Genomic DNA, 14,236 nt, shown 5'->3' on the forward strand with positions numbered 1-14,236 from the left:
CAACTGACATAAGACCCTTAAATACATTAGAACAATTTAGAACATACGCATAAAGAGAGAGACAGAGAGAGAGAAAGCAAGAAAGAGAGAGTGGTTTCTTTAATAGGAGAAACACATCTGACTTTAATAATTATAAATCCAAAGATATTGAAAGTCACTGATAGACGAATACAGGAAGTACCTGACTCAGTCTTGCTGAATAGCTTTACTCATAAAAAAAAAAAAAAAAAAAGTCAATACCCCAAAAATCTACCTTAAGTCTAATATTTTTATTTAAAGGAATATATATTATGTAACATGGGCTTCCCCAGTGGTTCAGTGGTAAAGAACCTGCCTGAGACACAGGTTTGATCCTTGGGTCAGGAAGTCTGCAGGAGGGCATGGCAACCTACTCCAGTATTCTTGCCTAGAGAATCCCACGGACAGAATTGCCTGGTGGGCTCTAGTCCATAGGGTGGCAAAGAGTGGGACATGACTAAAGTGACTGAGCTTGCACGCAAGCACAAGGTGAATGCTGCCCTGGGATTATTCCTACTTAATTTTGGAGCACAACTTTATAAAAGCACTAAGAGCTGTTTTCTAAAGATACAGGTCAAAGTCAGAGCAGCAGGTCACCCTCCCCTGCTTTCTGTAACATAGGATAACACATCTCAATTTGCTTCAATTTGAAGTAATACTGTACATTATAGTTCCTCAAGAACAGAGCCCCTTCAGGGCTCCTAAAAGTCACTGGATTTATAATCTGTAAATCAAGGCCAACTCCCAAGTCCTTGCTAGTTGCACTCAAGGGAACAATAGTCACAGTATCATATATAAATAAAGAGTTACTTCTAGATACATCCGCACATACAGTTGAACACAGAGTGAGAGAAAGAGGAAGAACGTGAAAACGCTAAAATATACTTGCAACAATATAAGTCCCTTTCATTTCCACAGAAAATGTTACATAATCTTGATTTTAGAACCTGGAGGACTAATCTAAGAGACATTGGCGCATCCAATTTACAGCAGCCACCAATAAGAACATCTTATCTACTACAGAGAAAGAAAAAGAAAAAAACACAAACTTAGGAAGATTTTTCTGAACCAGCTTTGTTGTGCATTGATTGGAAAGGATGGAGGAAATGAATGGCTGTTCTGTTTCTGTCGGGCAATTTCCTAAGACCAAGGCACCCAAGAAAGGGTCGCTGCAATTTGAAAGTCTGGTTTACAAGGAGCCATAGGAAGGGGCATTCATTTCACAGAGCACTGACAACACCTCACTACCCAAGAATATTATCTTTATCGTTCTCATTATTCATTCAGTTGAAAAAGTCAGATTGCTTTTGAAAATCTTTCTGAGGCTCCAATGGGAAAATCCAACACTGCATCCTAGTCATACTTATTTTTGCTCATTGTGCTTTCTAATACAAAATGTTTATTTAACAAACAGAATATAGAAATGAAGTCAATTGCTTATAACCAGGAAATCAATGAAGGGTCAAAACCTTCTGCCAGACAATTTCAACTACAATATAAAATGCAGTTACTTACGTTACAGGAAATGTACATTCTAAAATAAAGGAGTTCACATCAACTGGCACTTAAAACAAGTCTGTCCTCTTAAAAAGTGACATTCTATTTCAAATAATTTTAAATGACATTTAATGACTTCAAGGCAAATCCTTAGATGGAAACTGAAGACGAGCTATGGTGTGACAAAAGCTGACTTAGAATCACTCTAATAATGAAAATGTAAGCCAAAATCATTCCAAATAAATCTCACAGGCAAACTGCAAATGCCAAACAGCTCTTTGTTAACTCAGGTTTTTCCAAGCTGTACAAACTGTCAAGAGTGCTCATGGCTTTCCTAAAAATAGACACAGGTATAAATGTTTAAGAAGGAAAGAAAAGCTTCCACTTAAAGAAAATGTTTTCCGTATAGGATCAAGAATCTCGCCTCGAAAAGCACACCCAGCACAAGGAGAAGGAAAAGCTGCCTCCTACCGTCAAACTTCTTGTGCCTGGACACGAACGTGGTGCGCACAAAGTGGCTGGTCTCCTCCACCAGGTTTTCAAACTCCAGTTTGCTCTGTTGACTGAGCTTGTCTTCCATTTCCGTGGTGCAGCACGTGTACTCTTGAGGACAGATTCTTAAGTGTTCTCCTGTAAGAAGGAAGGGAATGTCAGCACAGAATGATCAGGCCTTCAGGGTGTTTGTTTTTCTGGCATTTCCCTCAAATACTGGGGTTCCTGTTTCACCAGCCCCTCAGTCCTCTCCACGGACTTTTATCTGGGCCTTGGGGTGCCTACCATTCCAAATACTCCAGACTCAAGTTGAACCCAAACCCACGGTCTGATAGTCTCTGCCCTCCCCAATAAATTCATGTGTTGAATCCTAAGCCCCAGGGCGACGATGTTAGGAGATAGGGCCTTCGGGAAGTGTTTAGGTCATGAATGGAATTGGTATCCACACTCAAGACCTACAGAAGAGTCCCCCAAGAGATCAAGCTTGCTCTTTCTGTCGCATGGGAACAGAGCCAAAAGATGGGGTCTTGAATCAGGGAGTAGACCCTTACCAGACACTGAATCCACCAGTGATGTGATCTTAAACTATCCAGCCTCTGGAAATACGAGAAGTAAATATTTGCTATTTATCAGCCAGAAGGAAATGGCAACCCACTCCAGTACTCTTGCTGGGAAATCCCATGGACAGAGGAGCCTGGTAGGCTACAGTCCATGGGATCCCAAAGAGTCAGACGCGACTGAGCGACTTCATTTTCACTTCTCACATTCATGCATTGGAGAAGGAAATGGCAACCCACTCCAGTGTTCTTGCCTGGAGAATCCCAGGGATGGGGGAGCCTGGTGGGCTGCCGTCTATGGGGTCACACAGAGTCGGACACGACTGAAGCGACTTAGCAGCAGCAGCAGTTTATGGTATTTCTGTCTTGGCACCCAAAGTGACTAAGAGACCTGACATTTAGTTCTAGCCCCCATCACATAAGTAGAGGTACGTTAAAGACCTCAGAAGACCACAAGGTCCCTGCTTTTATTTGAAATGTACCGAGTAACAACAGGTGACAAGAGATGCAACACAGTTATAAGTGTGCTTATCTTTAGAAACCTCGAGTGAGGCAAGAAACAGCCCACCACCATAGACTGTTAGACGGTGGGGGCAAGAAAAGATGGCAATCACTCACTGAGTTCTGTTTCTGCCCGTTCAACCGTCAGAATGCATCAGGCTTCCTCCCTGTGAAAGTAAGTGTGATTTTACTGGCAGGTCTCCTATGCCACGCGTTCCCTTGGTTGACATTCCTCGTCAGAGAGAAATGTCTCCTGCAAGGGGAAAGGCGCCAATGGGTTTAATTAATGCTTATGTCGTAGGGAAATGTAAAGTAAGAGCTAATGAAAGTCTTGGGTTTAATTCAATAGATTTATCTCTGGATATACTGGGCCGCTTCTTTTGACAATATTGCTTTCTTCAGTGCTATTCACAAGTGGAAGCCAAACCCTTGCTTGCTTCATGAAATTAAAATGGTCTGTTATTGCATAAAATGTGAATTTCCAATTGATTCAGCTCTGTTAGTGTCAAAAATGTTTAAGAGAGCCAGTTGAGGGAAGAAGGAAAATCCACCCAACATTTTGCTAAATAAAACCAACAAATTGCCCCTGTGATTAAAATCACTATAGGGCATGGAGAAACCAAATGAACAGAGTACTTGATGTGGTGATTAAAATTCATTTATAATGTTTAACAGTACTTATATAAAATTATGCCCCGTGTGAAGTATAGGGCACCTGTCTCATGGTTCTTCATGAAGTTGGATGCTTTCATGCCTACTTAAAACAACCCCAGAATAAAAAAAGGATCACAGGTCTGCATTAAAGTTAGAACTTATATAATTCCTGAAAGGGAAGGAGACCATAAAATGTTATGAATATCTTTTTTTGAAAGGAAGGAACATGCAGTGTACTTGAGAATGATAAACATCAAATTCAAGATCACAGTTTCCTCCCAGGAGGAATTAGGATTTGAGAGCAATGCCCAAATACTTTTATCTGTAATCTTTTATTTCATAAGTTGCTAGATATTTACATGGTGTTTATTATATTACTATCATTACTTTTATGTACATTTCAAATATCTTCTAATAAAAGCTTCACAGTATGTTATGAAAAAGTTACACCAGAAAGGAGGGCAGGGGGTACATATGCATAAAGACGAATCAAACTGCTTTGCACATTCAGAATCCAGCTTGGCACTCACGGCCAGGTCACCATAGTCTATTATATGTAAACAAGCTCACAGAACACCCATCTCAGACAAGATCATTCTGACACCATGATGACATGAGACAAAGCAAGGCCACAGAAAAATTTTGTCTAAACACAGACAAAAACAAGGTGATTGTGCCATCCAAAAGTACAAAAAATCTCCTCTCACTGTAAGATGGGCATCTGTACTTTTACATTTATCCTTTTATTGATTGATCTTCACCATAGTCACACCCCTTGCTGGTCACATTGGTTGGGATACCTTACTATGGAATTACCTCCACTTTCTGAGAACATCTGATCTAGGTTGAAGTGCTGCTTCTTTGAGCACTTCCCCCACATCATCCACCAAAATCCAAATCCTATAAAAGAATCTGTTAAAGTCCCTCTTGGGCTTTAACAGGTGACATTAGTGGTAAAGAACCTGCTTGCCAATGCAGGAGACACAAGAGGCGTGGGTTTGATCCCTGGGTTGGGAAGAACACCTGGAGGAGGGCATGGAACCCACTCTAGTATTCTTGCCTGGAGAATCTCATAAACAGAGCAGCCTGGGGGCTACAGTTCATAGGGTCTCAAAGAGTCGAGTGCAACTGAAGCAACTAGGCAGACATGCCTGCAAAGTCCCTCTAACTGAGAAATCCTGAGGTTCTCTATGGTGTATTCTCTCTTGCTGCATTGAGTGATAACTCATTCGACACAGGTCTGTTCCTGATGGGCTCTGATTTGAAGGGGCAAAACATTCCAAAAGGAGGCAGGATAGAACATGAAAATTTTGAAATTTTTCCCCAAGTGCTTCTGATACTCACATCCCATTCTGAAGCATAGGTCTAGAGTTGAAGAGACTGGGAAAGAATAAGTGTGGCAAATGGTCCACAAATCACTTATTTTCTTTTTTAAAATATCAAAACTAACTGATAAGAACAACACTGTTTCCAGATCAAATAGATATTTAAGATTAACAACTTTGCAGAATGTTCATTTCTCTAACCTGTTATAAACTACTGAAAAAAAAAAAACTCTATTCCATTTCTACTATAATATGCACAATTGAAACATCCATTTCTCAGGATTTAGTAGTACATTGGGACTGCATTCTATTTCTGAATCATTACAAGTGAGTTTACAACAAAAGGCATGGGACTTCTGGTGAAAAACTGACCAAAAGAAAATAAACATTTCATGACCTGAGGGTAATAGTTGTATTGGGGATATTTGTGAAAGAAACGCTATGGATCTACATTCATGAAATTAGAATGGATTGGTGGTCTTCTAATTTCTAATCACTCCAAGAAAACCAGTATTTTATCTCAGGTGATAAATAAAAAGAGAAAGGTACTTCTTAGCAGGGTCAATTTAAACCAAACCTATTTCGTCTGTGTGTGTGTATAGGGCCATGAAGATATATGTAGGAAGTTGACTTACTAATGCAAAGCAGGGTGGTATTTTTTTTAAAATGAATTGTAGTGTCCTTAAGAAGGTAACTGATGTCTCCTCCTTTGTTCCTGGCAGGAAAAAAAAAAAAAAAAACTAAAGAGATGGAAAGACAGAGATAGATAAATTAGAAAATGTGAAGATATGGGGGAATCACCAGAATCTTGAAGAATCATGCTACAGGAAGAGTGAATCTTTTATGCAAAGTGCCTGTTAGAGAACCTAGGAAGAGATCACTATGATGTCCCCAAACAAACAGAACCAGAGGTCATGAAACATGCAGTTAATTGAGACTAAGCCTTGCTTCCTTCCTAACACATCACTGGAGAAGAAGGTTGCAGAGGAATTAAATTCTTAATAGCTCCTCTCTCCCCCTCATCTGAGGCCACTGATAACTGTGAAAACAACTGATGACTTTGAATGGCCAAGAAGACTTAGGACAATTGGCTAATTTTGTTTTGAGTGAGTGTGTTAATCTGTTTCGGTTTTGACCCTAGAACAGGGTCAAACATAGCCTCTGGGCCAAATCCAGCCTGCCATCTGTATTGATAAGACCTGTAAGAAAAATTATATTTAAAAAAATTTTTTAAATGATATTATGTGCTATGTGATGCTTTATGAAATCCAAATTTAATTGTCCATAAATAAAGTTTTATTGGATAACAGTCCCACCCACTCATTCATGCCTTGTTTATGGCTGCTGTAGGGTTAGAAGTGGAGAAGGCAATGGCACCCCACTCCAATACTTTTGCCTAGAAAATCCCATGGACGGAGGAGCCTGTGGGCTACAGTCCATGGGGTCGCTAGAGTTGGACACGACTGAGCGACTTCGCTTTCACTTTTCACTTTCATGCATTGGAGAAGGAAATGGCAACCCACTCCAGTGTTCTTGCCTGGAGAATCCCAGGGACGGGAAGCCTGGTGGGCTGCCGTCTATGGGGTCGCACAGAGTCGGACACGACTAAAGCGACGCAGCAGCAGCAGCAGCAGCAGCAGCAGGGTTAGAAGAGCAGAGTAGTTATGAAAGAGACCATAAGGTCTGTAACAGCTGAAGTACTGACTTTCTGAAATCAGACATGACAGCTACTTGGCTGGATATAAGAATTACCTCTCACAATTTCTCCAAAGAGCAAGAATATGAAACTTTTCTCAGCTTACATACTTCCTGACACTTACAGTATTTTTATTAATAAGATTAACAGGGTTTCTTCCCAGGTTGTAATTTAGGAAGGTGAAAAAATCTGTTGTCCTTTTAGAGTTTCCCACCCACTCTTCCTTTCTCAGATCCCCTTAGGTTCTCTATATGTTACCTATTCCATAACTAGATATAATATTTAGCTCAACTGGAGCACCACTAGGCATCTCCAAGATCACTAATAATAAAGATATTAAATAGATGGTTCTGGAAGGTCAGGATAAGAGACAATAACGACAGAAAATGTAAGGTTGAAACTTTGATGACTGTGCCTTGACATATCAAACATGTATTGAAAATCTCCTCTGTGCAAATCATGATGATAGGTTCACATCCAGGAAGATTAGATGCAAGGTCAGGCAATCAGTTTACACATGTACTTGTTTTCTTAGGCCTCTGAAGTTCATGCTAGTGAATTCCCGAGTCCCTGAATTTTTACAGAAATCGTCATTAGCTCTAAAATAAATATTGGTATTACTCAGCCATAGAAAAGAATGAAGTAATGATATCTGCAGTGGAAAGGATGGACCTAGAATTGTCATACTGAGTGAAGTCGGAGAAAGACAAGCATCACATGATATTGCTTATATGTGGAATCTAAAAAAAAAAAAAAAAGGTACAAATGAACTTATCTATAAAACCTAAATAGAGTTACAGATATAGAAGACCAGTGGTTATCAAGGGTTAAGAGGTGAGGTAGAGATAAACTGGAAGGTTGAGGCTGCTATATACACACTGCTGCTGCTGCTACTGCTGCTAAGTCACTTCAGTCGTGTCCGACTCTGTGCGACCCCATAGACGGCAGCCCACCAGGCTCCCCCGTCCCTGGGATTCTCCAGGCAAGAACACTGGAGTGGGTTGCCATTTCCTTCTCCACACTACTATATATAAAATAGATGACTAATAAGGACCTACGGTATAAGACAGAGAATTCCACTCAATACTCTTTAATGACCTACATTGGAAGAGAATCTAAAAAGAGCAGATATATGTATATGTATGACTGATTCATTTTGCTCATTTCACACCTGGAATGGACACACCATTGTAAACCAACTATACTCCAATAAATATTAAAACACACACACCCCCAAAGAAGAAATTTAAGCTGGAATTTTATTATAACTAAAATAAATAAGGGAAATGGTAAATGTGAAAGAAGGGAGTTCCACCGGAAGACAGAGGATGAGCAAAGGCTCTGGGACATACACTCACACCATAAACTGTCATCTGTTTTCCAAGACAGAAGAGATGGGGCTGTTCCTCTTTCTACACACTCCTTTCAACTACGTGTCACCCTTTCTTTACAAAGTCTTTCCATGAATGCCAGCCCAGGAGTTCGTTTTCACTCCAAGATGCTGGGATGACAGCAGAAATGTGACGCTTGCCAGATGGAGCTCCCTCCAGGGAGGGCCCAGCGTCTGAAAGCCTCCAGGAATAGACCTGGTGAGTGGCACGGTGGGAAAGAGCAGGAGACAGGAGGACCTCATTAACCACAGACGCCGGCCTCTGTGGGTCAGTGACCGGAGACTCACTGCCCTCGGAGGTGACACATGGGGACCTCAGGATGCCCATCCCAAATAAACAAACAACAAAAATGCAATGATTGAATGAGTCACATTTCACAGCCTACAGACAGGCAAACACTTGGTTTTACAGAGCTTGGGAGTGTGGAGGGAAATTACTACCCTGACACTTCCTAGAAGGCAAGTAGGAGGCAGGGAGGCACACGAGGGAGGGACTATATATATATAGTTATGACTGGTTCGCATAGTTGTATGGCAGAAACCAACACAACATTGTAGAGCAATTATTTTCCAATTAAAAAAAAAAACAGAATAAAAGTAAGCTGAAGATTATTTTAAAAAAGAAAGTAGGTAGGAAATCAAAAAAAACTCAAAAATACAAAGATGGCAAGAGCTTACAATGCAGAGCACGTCAACGTCTGAATCTATAAATTCCATTTGATTAGAGTGCGATATTTGTCTTAGACTTGGCCCTCTTCAGAGCATGTGTTCTCTGCCAAAGTTCTCTCATCCTTGAACTATTAGAATCCCCACAGTCAATTAGCTGTGTCTGGTACCCAGATAGAGTCTCCTCATCATTTGATATGTCACCTCAAATAACCATTCATTTTATTCATCTGGTGCCTGGTAAGTTGACTGGAGCAAAGAATCGAAGGAAACAGGTTTAGGAAAGTTAAGAGTAAGTGAACTTTTAGCTGAATTTCTGATAGCTAAGAAAATTTAAATTGGAGTTAATAGTCCTGGACTGTTTTTAGTATTATAAAGTTCCTCTAAGAGCTAATCAGAAGTGGCAGAATTTAGAAAAGCAGTATTTTTCAAATCTATGTTCCAGTTCATTTCTTTAAATTCAAATTCCCCAGACCTCCAAATAAGCACTTCTTAAACACTTTTCAGTGTGAAAGGTTATTATAAATGATCCTTTCATGTCTTGAGGGCTGCTTTTCTTTCACAAAGTTATTCGGTGCCATGATCAAAAATTTTAAACTTTCACACAAGATGTGAGAAATTCATGTTCTACTTCAGTGGATCTTATCACTCAAAGAAGCTACAATCATGTCCTTCTTCATGTTTTTGACTTCCTGATAAAGACTTTGACTACCAGTTCCCTTAGTTATAAAATTTTCACTCTGCATGCTGTAAAAATAATTCTTTGAGTGGTACCTGTGAGTTGTTTAAACCTGTTCCAAGAATTGCATAAATAGGATTTCAAACATAATGCTCTTAAGTTGTAAAGATCCCATCTTCTTGGATCTTGTGCCAATGTTTCTGGCCTTTATCATTTCCTTGCATTTGTTATTTCAGAAAAGCTGATGATCCGGGGGGCTGAAGTGAGGGCAAAGAATAGAAATGTGGTCAAAACCAGCCAAGAGTAAGGAGTTTGGGGGACAGAGAGCGGGCAGTGCTTGAATCAGGATGGTCTCAGAGAGTACGCAGTAGCTGGAGTAGGAAAAGCTATCTTTGCTTTTTCTCACATCTTACCTTGACTCGATATATAATAAAAATTATTAACCTTGTCAATAGTTTGATCTTTTCATACTCTTCATGGGCATATATATTGTCACCCTGCTTATTTAACTTATATGCACAGTACTTCATGCGAAATGTTAAGCTGGATAAAGCACAAGCTGGAATCAAGATTGCTGGGAGAAATATCAGTAACCTCACATATGCAGATGACACCATCCTTATGGCACAAAGCAAAGAGGAACTAAAGAGCCTCTTGATGAAGGTGAAAGAGGAGAGTGAAAAAGTTGGCTTAACACTCAACATTCAAGAAACAAAGATCATGGCATCCAATCCCATCACTTCATGGCAAATAGATGGGGAAACAATGGAAACAGTGACAGACTTTTTTCTTGGGCTCCAAAATCATTGCATATGGTGATTGCAGCCATGAAATTAAAAGACGCTTGTTCCTTGGAAGAAAAGCTATGACCAACCTGCTGCTAAGTCGCTTCAGTCATGTCCGACTCTGTGCGACCCCATAGACGGCAGCCCACCAGGCCTCCCTGTCCCTGGGGTTCTCCAGGCAAGAACACTGGAGTGGGTTGCCAGTGACCAACCTAGACAGCATATTAAAAAGCAGAGACATTATTTTGCCAACAAAGGTCCATCTAGTCAAGGCTATGGTTTTCCCAGTAATCATGTAGGGATGTGAGAGTTGGACTATAAAGAAAACTGAGTGCTGAACAATTGATGCTCTGAACTGTGGTGTTGGAGAAGACTCTTGAGAGTCCCTTGGACTGCAAGAAAATCAAACCAGTCAACCCTAAAGGAAATCAGTCCTGAATATTCATTGGAAGGACTGATGCTGAAGCTGAAACTCCAATCCTTTGGCCACCTGATGTGAAGAACTGACTCACTGGGAAAGACCCTGATGCTTGGAAAATTGAAAGGAGGAGGAGAAGGGTATGACAGAGGATGAGATGGTTGGATAGCATCATCAACTCTATGAACGTGACTTTGAGCAAGCTGAGGAGATGGTTAAGGACAGGGAAGCCTGGAGTACTGTAGTCCACGGGTCACAAAGAGTCAGACATGACTGAGCAACTGAACTGAACTGAATAGATGGATGAGATTTAAATAGAAGGGGTTTCTCCTTGTCTTAAAATGATTACATCTTTTTAAATTCATACATGTAAGACTTTGAAACATTTAATGAAAGCACTGTCCTAATACAAATGATTGTCAGTATTTGTAAGTGAAGATAGACAAAGGTATAAACACACACAAGAATACATAGCATAGCCTTTCCCAGTATTTAAAGAGAGCAAAGATTAGAAAGATTTCAGAAAATAACTGAATTGCTGGCAAGTTTTCATCTTCTGCATAGGCAACAGCTCAACAAAATTGTGGTTAAATTTCACAGGGACAACAGCAAAGCTGAATGACAAGGTAATTCCATGATTCAAAATACAGCACAAAACAGCCACTCAACTTCCTACAACATTTCAACAAAAAGTTAATGAGAAGCAAATATAAAATATAATCTCAAAGCTAATGGATGAATCAGAGTTTCATAGTTAATGATCCTAAACCCATGGGTGGAAGGGTACTTAATAACAGTGAGAGTTTTTGGCATCTAGGTCACAGTAAAAGGTGAGAGGTGAATTATTGTGCTGTGTCTTGAGTCTTTTGAGCCTCTTCTAATCATATCCCTGTATTTTGTTGTTGAAGGATTAATAGAATCAGAAAAACATTAGAGTGAGAAATGATCAAAAGGCAGTACCCCACTGAGAGGGGTACCAAAATTGAATTGGGGAAAGATGGACAGTGGAGAATTAATGAGCATGCTATCCCAAGAGACGCACCTTCTGATACACAGCCAGTCTAATCAACTCAGAAATCTTCCAAGGGGACCTTTCCATTCTTACTCCTCTGTGTATTACACTCACCAGGTTGTAGTCTCAATATAAAATATTAGTACAGAAAGTAGTCACACTGATAATAAAATCTCAACATGCAAAAGTTAATTTTTTAGTCTCTAGATTGTTCTCTAAGAAGGAAGTCCAGTAAAGAAATCTTGATCTAATTATTTCTGCACTTCAAAATCAAACTGAAAGTTATCTAAGTATGGAAAACTTCAGTTATAATCTGTAAGTGTCTGAGAACAAGATAAGCAGAAAGCCAAATCAAGGTTTTGGACTCCTCATGCCTTCATGTCCACTCTTTGATGTACACCTATCTTTTTTCTTACATGTTCTACGTATTGGATTTTCATATGGCTACTCAGTTCTTTAGGATATAAATGCATTTTAATTATTTGAATTTTAACAAGAAGTAAAATAGTATTTCTTCTAGTCTAGGAGTGTCACAGAAAATTACAGTTTTGTCTCAATGTGGCTAGGCTACGGTACTCAGTAATTTAATGAAACATTAATCTAGGTGTTGCTGTGAAGGTATTTTGTAGATGTGGTTAAGATGTGTGATTTTAAGTAGAGGAGATTACTCTCCATACTGTGGGTGGGCCTCATCCAATCGATTGAAAGCCCTCATGGGCAAAAATTGAGGTTTCCTTGAGAAGAAGAAATTCTGCCTTAAGACTGAAGCATCAACTCTGAGTTTTCAGTCTGCCTGCCTACCCTACAGATTTCAGAACTGCCAGCCCCACAATCACATCACTTGAGCCGGTTCTTAAAAATAAACCTCTCCCTGTGTATATGCAAAAATACATATACATGTAGGTGATACACAATGTTGAGAATCATTGCTTATTCTTTTTTCCCCTTCTCAGTGCCCATCAATCCCAGTATCAGAGATACACAGGGCCAGTGTTTTTTGATAACAGTTTAACAAGCAACTCTAGGTTTCGAAGGGGAGTTCTAATTTACAGTTTGGCAATGTCCATGGTATAAATACTCTCACCACGACTGATTTCTAGTTATCAAAACGATGCCCCTGAATTTCCACTTGGGAATAGGCACCATCACATAACACTTCTTCCTTACAGATACAAAGACATCAAGAATGTAACTAATAATAAAATGATTAGAAAGTGATGAGTTTTGAGAATTTATTACCTTATTTTTAATATAATTAATTAAATTGTAAATTTATACAATGTGATTTTTTTCACAGCGTTCAGTATTTTTTATACCTACATTTGAAATAGTTCTACGTAAAATGAGTTAAATACCAAATAACAAAGTTAAAAATAAAAATGAAAACTCCTTTTTATACAAGTAACTAAATTAACTGATACAGGACAAGCAACTCAGTACTTTGGTAGAGCAGCCCAAACTGACTAAGAAGGGAGCATGTGAGCTTGGAGTCTCCAAGAGCCATGTGGAGGCTCTATGAAGAGGAAAACAGCAGATTTCTGATGCCGTTTGATCTCCTGTACCAAGCTGTGTTTGAAAACCCAAATTTTCCCACATTAGTCAATCATATAACAATGTGGTTTTTATTATTTATTTTTTTTGGTAGTTTGTTCCTTTAAATGAATTTGTCTTCTTATGTTTTCTTTTTTTTTTCTTTTTTTAATTTTATTTTATTTTTAAACTTTACATAATTGTATTAGTTTTGCCAAATATCCAAATGAATCCGCCACAGGTATACATGTGTTCCCCATCCTGAACCCTCCTCCCTCCTTCCTCCCCACTCCATCCCTCTGGGTCGTCCCAGTGCACCAGCCCCAAGCATCCAGTATCGTGCATCGAACCTGGACTGGCAACTCGTCTCATACATGATATTTTACATGTTTCAATGCCATTCTCCCAAATCTTCCCACCCTCTCCCTCTCCCACAGAGTCCATAAGACTGTTCTATACATCAGTGTCTCTTTTGCTGTCTTGTACACAGGGTTATTGTTACCATCTTTCTAAATTCCATATATATGTGTTAGTATACTGTATTGGTGTTTTTCTTTCTGGCTTACTTCACTCTGTATAATAGGCTATTATACAATGTGGTTTTTAAATAATGACTGCACTTAACAACAGGTTCACAAAATTCCTGCAAAATTAAGCACACTCGCATTGGCTGGAATGTGTCACTTCTGGGTGTACCATGGTATGAAGCACAAATACTGTGTGTTGTTGACTGGCTTCTTTCAATCTTTCAACTTGAGCTTCCCTGGTGGCTCAGACAGTAAAGAATCCACCTGCAACGTAGGAGACCTGGGTTCAATCCTTGGGTCGGGAAGATCCCCTGGAGATGGGAATGGCTACCCATTCAAGTAATTTTGCCTGGAAAATTCCATGGACAGAGGAGCCTGGTGGACTATAGTCCTTGGGGTCTCAGAGTCGGACATGACTAAGGGACTAACACTTTCACTTTTCACTTCAATTCCTTAGGTCCTCAAATTCAATGAAAATGATCCTAGACC

At 39.6% G+C, this 14,236-nt stretch overlaps 1 protein-coding gene across 3 annotated transcripts in view; it reads right to left on the bottom strand.

Moving 5' to 3' along the window:
- Positions 1-14,236, bottom strand: part of GPC6 (glypican 6) — a 1,252,059-nt gene that overhangs the window by 936,574 nt on the left and 301,249 nt on the right. For 2 of the 3 annotated variants that reach the window (XM_006080336.4, XM_044926951.2), the window contains exon 2: positions 1,987-2,145. In XM_006080336.4, coding sequence (XP_006080398.1) covers positions 1,987-2,145 — 159 coding nt within the window. Of the gene's footprint in view, positions 1-1,986; positions 2,146-3,182; positions 3,677-14,236 lie in introns of those variants that run through there. The other variant, XM_044926950.2, reaches the window with a different exon arrangement.

This window comes from Bubalus bubalis, chromosome 13 (genome assembly GCF_019923935.1).
Source record: "Bubalus bubalis isolate 160015118507 breed Murrah chromosome 13, NDDB_SH_1, whole genome shotgun sequence".
NCBI classification, from domain to species: Eukaryota; Metazoa; Chordata; class Mammalia; order Artiodactyla; family Bovidae; genus Bubalus; species Bubalus bubalis.